The 12,088-nt window shown below is 49.1% G+C and overlaps 1 protein-coding gene across 1 annotated transcript in view; it reads left to right on the plus strand.

Annotated features, from left to right (window-relative positions):
* Window positions 1–11,964, plus strand: part of LOC125447774 (inositol-tetrakisphosphate 1-kinase-like) — a 61,210-nt gene extending 49,246 nt beyond the window's left edge. The window contains exon 10 of the mRNA XM_048522473.2: window positions 10,200–11,964. Coding sequence (XP_048378430.1) covers window positions 10,200–10,501 — 302 coding nt within the window. The 3' untranslated portion in view covers window positions 10,502–11,964. The remainder of the gene's footprint in view (window positions 1–10,199) is intronic.
* Window positions 11,965–12,088: the final 124 nt, after the last annotated feature.

Genomic DNA, 12,088 nt, shown 5'->3' on the forward strand with positions numbered 1-12,088 from the left:
GTTCATGTGTGGAATGAACTTCCTGAGGAAGTGTTGGATGTGGGTACAGTTACAACATTTAAAAGGTATTTGGATAAGTACATGAGTAGGGAAAGTTTGGAGGGATATGAGCCAGGAACGGGCAAAGGGACTAGTTTAGTTTGGGATTATGTTTGGTGTGGACTGGTTGGATCAAAGAGTCTGTTAGTGACTCTATGACTCTCTAAATAAGCCACAAAAATAACTAATTAACTACAGCTAAAGTTGAATCGTATCCCCTTTCAATCCAAATGTACACACATTCATTCACAAATAGAAGAGTCAAAACCAGCAGCTCTGCAGAAATACCGTGGGTCTAAGATACAGGCAAAAAGGCACTAATTCTATGGATTGGGAGTGCAATCAACACGTTTGCAACGAGGTGACATTCTCTTTAACTATTTCTAGCGACTATATCCTCAATTTCAATGGCCAGTCAGTTGGACCTAAATTCATAGATTCGCCCAGAGCAGAAAAGGCCCTTCAGCCCATCGACACTGCACCAATGTAACTACCACTAAAACTGTGCCAATCCCAATTTCCTGCACATGTCCCATATCCTTGAATGTTATGGTATTTGAAGTACTCATCGTTTTTGAAAGGCTGGAAGGTTTGCAGTCTCCACTACCCTCCCAGGGCGTGCATTCCAGGTTCCCACCACCCACTGCGTAAAAACTGCTTTTCCCCCCAAATCCCCCCTCAATCTCCTGCCCCTTTACCCTAAAAACTATGCCGTTTCGTGATTGACCTCTCAACCAAGGGGAACAGCTGCTCGGTTTACCCTGTCCATACCCTTCATAAGGTGGAGTCACAGAGATGTACAGCAATGAAACAGACCCTTCAGCCCATTTCATCCATGCCGACCAGATATCCTAAAATTAATCTCTTCCCCACCTCCTTCCTCCCCATCTCTCCCTCTCCCAACCTCTTACTCCCTCCCCCTCCCCCCCCGCTTACCTCCCTCCCCATCACCCTCTGCTCCTACCTCTCCCTACCTCCCTCCCCCTCCCCCACCTCCCTACCTCTCTCCCCCAGCCTGCCTCCTCCATTCCACTCTCTCCCTATCTCCCTCTCCCTCCCCCTCTCTGTCTACTTCCCCCTACCTCCTGCCCCTCCCACAACTTCCCTACCTCTCTCCCTACCTCCCTCTCCCTCCCTGTTTCTCCCTACCTCCCTACATCCCTCTCCCTCCCCCTACCTCCCTCCTCCATTCCACTCTCTCCCTACCTCCCTCTCCCTTCCCCTCTCTGCCTACCTTCCACTACCTCCCTACCTCCCCTACCTTCCTATGTCCTGTCCCTCCCCCAACTTCCCTACCTCCCTCCCCCACTTCTCCCTCTCCCTCCTTCCCCCTCTCTCCCTACCTCCCTACCTCTCTCCCCAACCTCCCTACCTGCCCCCCGCCTCCCCCACCTCCCTACCTCTCTCCCCCAACCTCCCTCCTCCATTCCCCTCTCTCCCTACCCCCTCCCCCTCCACCTCCCTCCCCCCACCTCCACCTCCCTCTTCGTCCACCTCCCTCTCCACCTCTCCACCCCCTCTCCCGCCACCTCTCTTCCTCTCCTCACCCCCTCTCCCTCCCCTTCTCCAACCACTCTCTCCTAGTCCCAGCCCCTCCCTCCCCCAATGGTGTGTCACGGGGATCGGTGCTGGGTCCACTGCTTTGGATGTGAGTAGAGGGTGTATGGTTAGTAAGTTTGCAAATGACCCCGAAATTGGAGGTGTAGTGGACAGTGAAGAACGTTACCTCAGGAGTACAATGGGACCTTGATCAGATGGGCCAATGGACCAGGGAGTGGCAGGTAGAGTTTAATCTAGATAAATGTGAGGTACTACATTTTAGTAGGGCAGGAATTATACACTTAATGGTAAGGCCCTGGGGAGTGTTGCTGAACAAAGAGACCTTGGGATGTGGGCTCATGGTTCCTTGAAAGTAGAGTTGCAAGTAGATAGGATAGTGAAGAAGGCATTTGGTACGCTTGCCTTTATTGGTCAGTGTGTTGTGTATATGAGTCGGGAGGGTCACGTTGCGGCTGTGCAGGACATTGGTTAGGGCCACTATTGGAATACTGTGTGCAGTTCTGGTCTCCCTGCTATAGGAAGGATGTTGTTAAACTTGCAAGGGTTCAGAATAGATTTACAAGGATGTTGCCAGGGTATTGAACCATAAGGAGAGGCTGAGTGGGCTGGGGCTATTTTCTACTGAGTGATGACCTTGAGGGGTATGGATAGGGAGAAGAGTCAAAAGGTCTTTTCCCCAGGATAAGGGAGTCCAAAACTAGAGGAGCATAGGTTTTAAGGTGAGAGGGGAAAGATTTAAAAGGGGCCTAAGGGACAACATTTTCACACAGAGGGTGGTGCATGTATGGAATGAGCTGCCAGAGGAAGTGGTGGAGGCTGGTACAGTTACAACATTTAAAAGGCATCTGGATGGGGACATGATTAGGAAGGGTTCAGAGGGATATGGGCCAAATGCTGGCAAATGGGAGAGAGGGGTAGGAGGGAGGTGGGGAGAGGGAGAGACAGGGAGGAGGGAGCTAGGGAGAGGGGGGTAGGAGGGAGGTGGGAAATGAGGGGTGGGGAAGGTTGAGAGGGTGATGGAGAGAGGGGGGAGGGAGAGGGAGAGAATAGGATGGAGATGGGAGTGAGGGCAAGGCAGAGAGGGGTGGAGGGAGGGAGGGAGGGGTGGATGGAGGGGGGTGAGAGAGAAGAGTAGGTCACATAGAAGCATCAAGCCAGACTTCTCCAAACGTTGTGTGACCAGGACATGAACATCACGAGTCCCACTTCTCCTTTGAGTGGTTTCAGAAACAAACTTGTGGCAGGCTCCATACGTCCATCTTTCCAGTTCATATTTCCAAATAAAATAGATGTAGACCCAACATGGTCCTCCAAAAACAAACAATTAGCCTCTCTCCCGGGTCTTTTCCCCATTGCTCTACAACTTGCCCCCAACAACTCCCCACCATCCCGCATATTTATCTGCTTCCCTTTTGAAGTTTATGATTGAATCTGATCCTACTGCCCTTTCAAGCGAGATCTTTCAGATCTAAGTGCCTGAGGCAGGGTGGGGCTTGTTGTACAAGCCCATCTGTTGCCTAGGTCCTAGATCAAAGCTTCCCAAATCTTTTCTCACTGAGACTGCCCCACCTCCTTGAGGCTTGAATGTTGGTGGGACCCTTCAGTGAGAGTGGAGAAGGTTGGGAGGAGTGAGGCCCGCTTGGGGTTTCAACTGTCCCCTTTGGGAAACCCTGCCCTGGCTGGTAGATGTTGGACGCTCTAAAAATTTAGATTTCCTGATTTAGGAGTGAAATTTCCTCCCTCCAGTGAAAGTGCACATGTCCCTGGGCTGGTGGGTCTGTCCTATCAAGAGGAATCGCAGACTGTTATGGCTCAGGAGTAATCCATTCGGCCTATTGTGCTTGTACTGGCTCTTCAAATCAGCATTGTGACCTCCTGCTTTCTCGTCAATGTGCTTGCTAAATTTATCTGTCCAAATAATCTTCAGTGCCTCCATTGGCTGTTGGCCAAACTGGTCCCATATTTTCCGGAGTTTTGTAGAGTGAAAAGTAATCTCATTGGAAGCTACAAAAGAGCAAGGAATGGACAAGACAGATGCTGGTTTTTCAGTCACAGGAGATGGGCATTGCTGACTGGGCCAGCATTTATTACTCGTCCCTGATTGTCCTCAAAAGGTTGGGGGTGGGCTGCCTCCTTGAACCGCTGCAGTCCACGTGCTGTCCATAATGCCCTTGGGAGGGGGAGTTTCCAAGATTTTGACCCAGTGACACTGAAGAAGCAGCAGATTATATTTCCAGGTCAATGGCTTTGGAGGGGAAGTTGTAGGGAGTGGTGTTCCCACGTATCTTCTCCCAGCTGTTTTCCCACATCCGGCCACCCTTCATCGGTCCTGTGTCTCAATAAACCAGCTTTAGATGTGAAAAGCTCTAAGATAATGTTGTAACGCATCACAGGAGGGTCTTCAGACTAAACCGTGACACTGGGATCAAAAGTGCGACTGAAGACAAATCACCGTTAACAGCAGGCAGAAGGGCAGAGTGGATCCAGGAAAGAATTCCAGGGCTTTGAGCCCTGACAACATGGGACTTAATGGTGGAGTAACTAAAATCAGGATGGTACAGGAGGCCAGAATTGGAAGAGTGTGGAGAGCAGGCAGGTAGTGTACGGGGCTGGTAGGGGTTACAGTGACAGGAGAGGCAACCAGAGAGGGTAAAGACCAGGACGAGGACTTTAGCATCGAGGTATTTCCTTCATGGGCTAGGAGCTAATGTAGATCACCGAAACGATGTATTTCCCCCGCATAGGGATTCGAGAGCCCCCTGAGGGAACAATTTAAAAATAAGGCTAATGCCGACTCATAGAACATAGAACATAGAACATAGAACAGTACAGCACAGAACAGGCCCTTCAGCCCACAATGTTGTGCCGACCATTGATCCTCATGGATGCACCCTCAAATTTCTGTGACCATATGCATGTCCAGCAGTCTCTTAAATGACCCCAATGACCTTGCTTCCACAACTGCTGCTGGCAACGCATTCCATGCTCTCACAACTCTCTGCGTAAAGAACCTGCCTCTGACATCCCCTCTATACTTTCCACCAACCAGCTTAAAACTATGACCCCTCGTGCTAGCCATTTCTGCCCTGGGAAATAGTCTCTGGCTATCGACTCTATCTATGCCTCTCATTATCTTGTATACCTCAATTAGGTCCCCTCTCCTCCTCCTTTTCTCCAATGAAAAGAGACTGAGCTCAGTCAACCTCTCTTCATAAGATAAGCCCTCCAGTCCAGGCAGCATCCTGGTAAACCTCCTCTGAACCCTCTCCAAAGCATCCACATCTTTCCTATAATAGGGCGCCCAGAACTGGACGCAGTATTCCAAGTGCGGTCTAACCAAAGTTTTATAGAGCTGCAACAAGATCTCACGACTCTTAAACTCAACCCCCCTGTTAATGAAAGCCAAAACACCATATGCTTTCTTAACAACCCTGTCCACTTGGGTGGCCATTTTAAGGGATCTATGTATCTGCACACCAAGATCCCTCTGTTCCTCCACGCTGCCAAGAATCCTATCCTTAATCCTGTACTCAGCTTTCAAATTCGACCTTCCAAAATGCATCACCTCGCATTTATCCAGGTTGAACTCCATCTGCCACCTCTCAGCCCATCTCTGCATCCTGTCAATGTCCCGCTGCAGCCTACAACAGCCCTCTACACTGTCAACGACACCTCCGACCTTTGTGTCGTCTGCAAACTTGCTGACCCATCCTTCAATTCCCTCGTCCAAGTCATTAATAAAAATTACAAACAGTAGAGGCCCAAGGACAGAGCCCTGTGGAACCCCACTCACCACTGACTTCCAGGCAGAATATTTTCCTTCTACTACCACTCGCTGTCTTCTGTTGGCCAGCCAATTCTGTATCCAAGCAGCTAAGTTCCCCTGTATCCCATTCCTCCTGACCTTCTGAATGAGCCTTCCATGGGGAACCTTATCAAATGCCTTATCAAATGACTCAGGTCAGAGATGAGAATTTTTCTTCCTTGGGACTTGTGAATCTTTGGAATTCACCTTCCCAGGGAATTCTGTCTTTGAGTATGTTTAATCGATAGATTTCTCATCACCAATGTGATGCGGGTTTAGGGAGATGTGGTTCAGTGTTCAATCAGTCCTAATTGTATTGAGTGATAGGATAGGCTCGAAAGACTGAATGGCCTACCCTCTGTTCCTATTGATTTAGGGTGAGGTTTACATGAGTGTCAATGAGAGGCCTCCCAGCATGAAGCTATCTCACGTGTCCTGTGTTTATCTAGCGGTTAGCATGAATCAGTGTTCATTTCCCCTCAGGGTTTAATATTTGACTCCTCAGTGCAAACTCTGAACCAGTCCATCGCTTAATTCTCGTTTTCTTTGCCATGAACTGGCTGTTGATTCTTGCATTCCTTTGTCTCAGTTTCTCATGTTTGCGTTGAGCAATTCCTGGAACAGTAGGACTGACACATCAGGAGAGGTTTTATTCAGTTAATATTGGAGTTTAGAAGAGTGAGTGAGGGATTTCATTGAATTTGTAGAGATTTCAAACATGACCAGGCAGGATAAGCACAAGAACAGTGTGCCCTGATGACTGGGGGAGTTCCAGAACCAGGAGGTCACAGTCTATAACATAGAACATAGAACAGGACAGGCCCTTAGGCCCATGATGTTGTACCGAACTTTTATGCTAAAGCTAAGGTGTATCTAAGCTCCATCCCTACCTAATACGATCATCCATATGCCTATCTAATAGCTGCTTAAATGCTTCTAATGAGGCCGACTCCACTGCCCTCTCTAGCAATGCATTCCACACCCCGACCACTCTCTGAGTTAAGAACCTACCTCTGACGTCTCCTTTCACTCTAAAACTATGCCCCCTCATAATAGCTACCTCCACCCTAGGAAAAAGTCTCTGGCTGTCCACTCTATCTATACCTCTGATCATTTTGTACACCTCTATCAAGCCACCTCTCATCCTTTGTCGTTCTAAAGAGAAAAGCCCTAGCTCTCTCTCTCTCTCTTTCCTCGTAAGACCTTCCCTCCATTCCAGGCAACATCCTGGTAAATCTCCTCTGCATCTTTTCCAATGCTTCCACATCTTTCCTGTAACAAGGTGACCAGAACTGGACACAATATTCCGGATGTGGCCGAACCAGGGTTTTGTATAGCTGGAGCACAACTTCACGGCTCTTGAACTCGATCCCTCTGTTAATGAAAGCTAACACCCCCTACGCCTTCTTAACAACTCTATCCACCTGGGTGGCAGCTTTCAGGGAACTGTGGACATGAACCCCAAGATCCCTCTGCCCATCCACACTGCCAAGAATCTTTCCGTTAACCCTGTGTTCTGCTTTCAAGTTTGTCCTTCCAAAATGAATCACCTCACACTTTTCAGGGTTAAACTCCATCTGCACTTCTCAGCCCAGCTCCGCAACCTATCAATGTCCGTTTGTAACCTAGAACAGCCCTCCGCACTGTCCACAATGCGACCCACCTTTGTATCATCCGCGAACTTGCTAATCCACCCTTCCACTCCTTCATCCAAATCATTTACAAAAATCACAAATAGAAGAGGACTCAGAATTGAGAGTCCACGGGCTGTTAAGGACTGAGATGAGGAAGAATTTCTTCACCCAGGGAATGTGGATTTCTCTACCACTGAAAGCAGTTGAGGTCAAAACATTGCTTGATACCAAGAGGGAGTTAGATACAGGCACCTGGGATCAAAGGATTGAGGGGAGGAGCTGAAACAGGTTGATCGGCTGTGAACTGTAAGGGAAACCATATTCCAGCTCCGTCCTGTTCCTGTTCACATCCTCACAACTTCCTCACTCTTCTATCCCTAAAGGTTTTAGACACTTCCCTCCATTCCCCCACCAAGACAGTGCTGCCCCTCCTTGCGATTCTGTTTAGGGCCTTCCCTGGAAGGAGTCAGTTTGCAGGGGAAGTGGGGGAGGGCCATCGGGGGGAAGGGAGATGAACAGTTCTCCTGGTGTGGTGGTTGCTATTCCTTATGATTGATCTGGAGTCTCTGGGCATGCTCCTGGATGCATTTCCATGTTCTTCCTTCTTTCTCCATTGGATACGGAGTGAGGCGGGTTGGTGGGATGGTGGGATTGAGAGAGAGAGAGCATGGGGGAATGGATTGTTCTAGAATCAGCCGATCGGCAAGCGAGAAATCGGTTTGTCCAATCAGCTGCAGATAAGGGGATTTCTGCCATGATGGACAAGCAATGGTGGGAGCATGGGGCCTTGCTCATGTTGAGGTTGTACAGGACACTGGTGATTGCTATAGGGAAGCATATTATTAAATTGGAGTGTGTGCAGAAAACATTTACAAGTGAGTTACTGATACAGGAGGGTTTTGGTTACAAGGAGAGGTTGGGACCTTTCCCACTGGAGCATAGGAGGTTGAGGTGTGACCTTTATGGAGGTTTATGAAATCATGAGGAGTATGAATAGCCAAGATCTTTTCTTCAGGGCAGGGGAGTTCAAAACTAGAGGGGCATAGGTTCAAGGTGAGAGGGGGCAAGATTTAAAAGGGATCTGAGGGGCAATGTTTTCACACAGAGGGTGGAACAAGTTGCCAGAGGAAGTGGTGGAGGCAAATACAATTAAAACATGTAAGATAACAAAGTGTGAAGCTGGATGAACACAGCAGGCCAAGCAGCATCTCAGGAGCACAAAAGCTAACGTTTCGGACCTAGACCCTTCAACAGAGAGGGGGATGTGGTGAGGGTTCTGAAATAAATAGGGAGAGAGGGGGAGGTGGACCAGAGATGGAGAGAAAAGAAGATAGGTGGAGACGAGAGTATAGGTGGGGAGGTAGGGAGGGGATAGGTCAGTCCAGGGAAGACGCACAGGTCAAGGAGGCGGGATGAGGTTAGTAGGTAGGAAATGGAGGTGCAGCTTGAGATGGGAGGAAGGGATGGGTGAGAGGAAGAACAGGTTGGGGAGGCGGAGACAGGCTGGGCTGGTTTTGGGATGCAGTGGGAGGAGGGGACAAGCTGGGCTGGTTGTGTGATGCAGTGGGGGGAGGGGAAGAACTGGGCTGGTTTTGGGATGCAGTGGGGGAAGGGGAGATTTTGAAGCTTGTGAAGTCCACATTGATACCATTGGGCTGCAGGGTTCCCAAGTGGAATATGAGTTGCTGTTCCTGCAGCCTTCGGGTGGCATCATTGTGGCACTGCAGGAGGCCCATGATGGACATGTCATCTGAGGAATGGGAGGGGGAGTTAAAATGGTTCGCGACTGGGAGGTGCAGTTGTTTATTGCGAACCGAGTGGAGGCGTTCTGCAAAGCGGTCACCAAGCCTCCGCTTTTGTTCTCCTGAGATGCTGCTTGGCCTGCTGTGTTCATCCAGCTTCACACCTTGTTATCTTGGATTCTCCAGCATCTGCAGTTCCCATTATCACTAAAACATGTAAGAGATGTTTGGACTGGCACATGGCTAGGAAAGGTTTAGAGAGATACGGTTCCACAGGCAGGAAAATCAGGCTAGTTTAGTTCAGGAACATGGTTGGCTTGGACAAGTTGTACCGAAGGGTCTGTTTCATGCTGTATGACTATGACACCCATGCGATGGAACTACCCCACCCCCCCCATAATGTGTCTGAGAGGGATTGAATTGGGAGGAAGAAATTGGGGTCTACACTCATTGGAGTCTCCAAGATTGAGATGTGACTTCTTGGAAGATTGTGAGTGAATGTTACCAGGGTGATGCTTCCTGGAGGTATATAGAGGTTAAAAAAAAAGGGATGCCTCCCATTTAAGATGGAGATGAGGGGGAAATTCTTCTCCCTGAGGGCTGTTAATCTTTGGAGTAGTCTCCTTTTCAGAGACATTGAGGGCTGGGTCATTGAATATATTGTGGGTTGAATCATTATCATCAACATCATCGTATAGTCCCTATTGTGTGAAAACAGGCCCTTCGGCCCAACAAGTCCACACTGACTCTCAGAACATCCCAATGAGACCCATCTCTCTATAACCCACATAATCTACACACCCCTGGACACTATGGGGCAATTTAGCACGGCCAATCCACCCTAACCTGCACATCTTTGGACTGTGGGAGGAAACTGGAGAAAGACTGTTCACTGACAGGATTGACGGGGCAAGAAGAACTGAGGCCTCAATCCAATCAGCCACAGCCCTATTGACTGACAAAGGGGTTGAATGTCCTACTCTTTATCTTCTTTGAGCTTGTGAGTGGAGTTTGCAACCAAGTCATGTCATCAGGTTTGAGGTCTCCAGTGCAGAGAGAGAGAGAGAGCGAGACAGGCCATTCGGCCTTGCGTCTGGGGCTGTAGTGGGGCTGCTGCCCTTGAGGGAGGGTTATCAGGGACCCAAGTCCCAGCCCTGTTCGTCACTTGACCCTTGACCTCCACACGTGCAACTTATCACAGTGGCAGCCATGAGCCAGTGGGTGGGCATATTTCATGTCTCCTGCAACTACCCGCCCCCCCCCCCCCCCCCCCCCCCCAAAAGACCCTCCACACCCACTTCCCCACCAACCTGAGGCCTATTCTGGCTGTTAGCGCCACCTGTTCCCCTTCTCCCTCTATTTAATTCTGTCCGTCTTGGGGAATAACATGGTCTCTCGTACTCTCTGTTCTTCCCCCAGGTTACGAAGGTTTTCCAGAATTCTTCAGTGCCCTCTTGAACCACGTGGAGGCGCTGCTGCGTGAGCGGGAGAGAGATCCACAGGGACGAGGCCTAGTGGCCAAGCAACAGGGGCCTCACCGGAGGTGCCCCGACCTGCCCGAGGCCTGGTCGCCTGCCCCCGTCTCTAACTGCGCCAACAGTCTGGCAAGAGACGTCTGGGCCCCAGAAGAACCTCCCACGGGAAGACGGGCATCGGACTCCAGCTGCTTCAGGGATTTTGCCCTACCCCAGGCTGCCCTGTGCCAGTCCAAATATGAATAGCCACACGCCAACCCACACCCAACCATCTCATCAGTCGTCCGCCATTATAAACAAAAAACAGCGGGCTCCAGCTGGCACTTCTGGGAAGTGCAGATTAATTGTTAGATGAGTTTTATTCTACACTAAAGCTGGCATCACTTGATGCCTTGAATCCAGAATGTTCCAGTAGCCTGCCACTACACTCTCACCCCTCAATGCAAAAGTACCATATCCGTCACTGACTGGAAACCATTCCAATACTAACTGGAAACTGAGTGTTGCCATGGAAGCGTAATCATGGTGGAGGCTCAATTCGAGGAACTCTGAGGGTCAGCTCGAGGCATTCTGTTTGAGGAGATTCATTTTGTTTTCCCAAATTCTTTCATGGGGCATGGGTGTCACTGGTTAGGCCCTAATTTCCAGAAGGCAATTAAGTGACAATCACTTGACTCCAGTGGGTCTGGAGTCACGTGTAGGCCAGACTGGGTTAGGACAGCAGGTTTTGTCCCCTGAAGGGAGTGAGCTAGACCATTTGCAACAATTGACATGGTCGCGTTTCCAAATAATGTTGAATTCAAGTTTTACCATCTGCCATGGTAGGATTTGAACCCATGACCCCAGAACTTCAGCCTAGGGGAGTATTAGCCAAGTGACTTGGGCTCTAATCTACCACCTTCCATACTTGAGGGACTCTCTCTGAGAGTCTGTGTTGAGGGATTCTGAGGCTGTTTGTGAGGCACTGTTCGAGTTTCTTTTCAAGGTGAGGGTTCGTGTGTGAGGGTCTGTGTTTGAGGACATGTACTTGAAGGACTCTTTTCATGGGCCTGTCATGGAAGACTCTGCCTGAGGGTCTGCGTTTGCGGTTGAGAGTCCACGTTTGTGTTTGAGGGCCCATGTTTGTGTTTGAGTGTCCGGATTTGAGGGTCCGCGCTTGTGTTTGAAAGACTCTGACAGTCTGTATGTCAGGGTTTGAGTTTGAGGGCCTGTGTTTGAAAGACTCTGCCTGAGGGTGTGTGTTTGTGTTTGAAATGCTCTGTATGAGAGCCTGCATTTTGAGGGCATGCGTCTGTGTTTGATAGACTCTGTCCAAGGGTCTGTGCTTATGATTGAAAGACTCTGTCTGAGGACCTATGGCGGAGGATCTATGAGGTGTGTTTGAGGAGCTGGATGAGGCATTACCCAGCAGGTGAAAAGTCTTGGGAATTGTGAGCAACTCCTTCCAGCTACGATCCTCTGCACGAACCAGTGTTTCTGATGCCCCAGCCTGTGCTGGATTATACAAACTTCACTGTAGCTGATCTAGAATCAATGGATTCATGAAGTGATTAGAAGCTACCGGCAGTTTCAATGCCTTGTTTTAAAGCGGTGTGTATAAATATACAAAAGATTGGACTGAAATTCAGTTTTTTTTTTAAATGTTTTTTTTCCTGAAGTACTGTGACATCTTGATTGTAATTTCTTTTATATATAAAAGCGTCCACTTAGCCAATGGTACTGTCATTCTTTTTAATTAGGGTCACAGAGAGGATTAAAGATGTTTTAAAGATAATTTTTAATCAGATCTGTTTGGACATGTGACAACAAACCTCTGCATGGGATGGGTATTGA

Source organism: Stegostoma tigrinum, chromosome 39 (assembly GCF_030684315.1).
Source record: "Stegostoma tigrinum isolate sSteTig4 chromosome 39, sSteTig4.hap1, whole genome shotgun sequence".
Taxonomy (NCBI): Eukaryota; Metazoa; Chordata; class Chondrichthyes; order Orectolobiformes; family Stegostomatidae; genus Stegostoma; species Stegostoma tigrinum.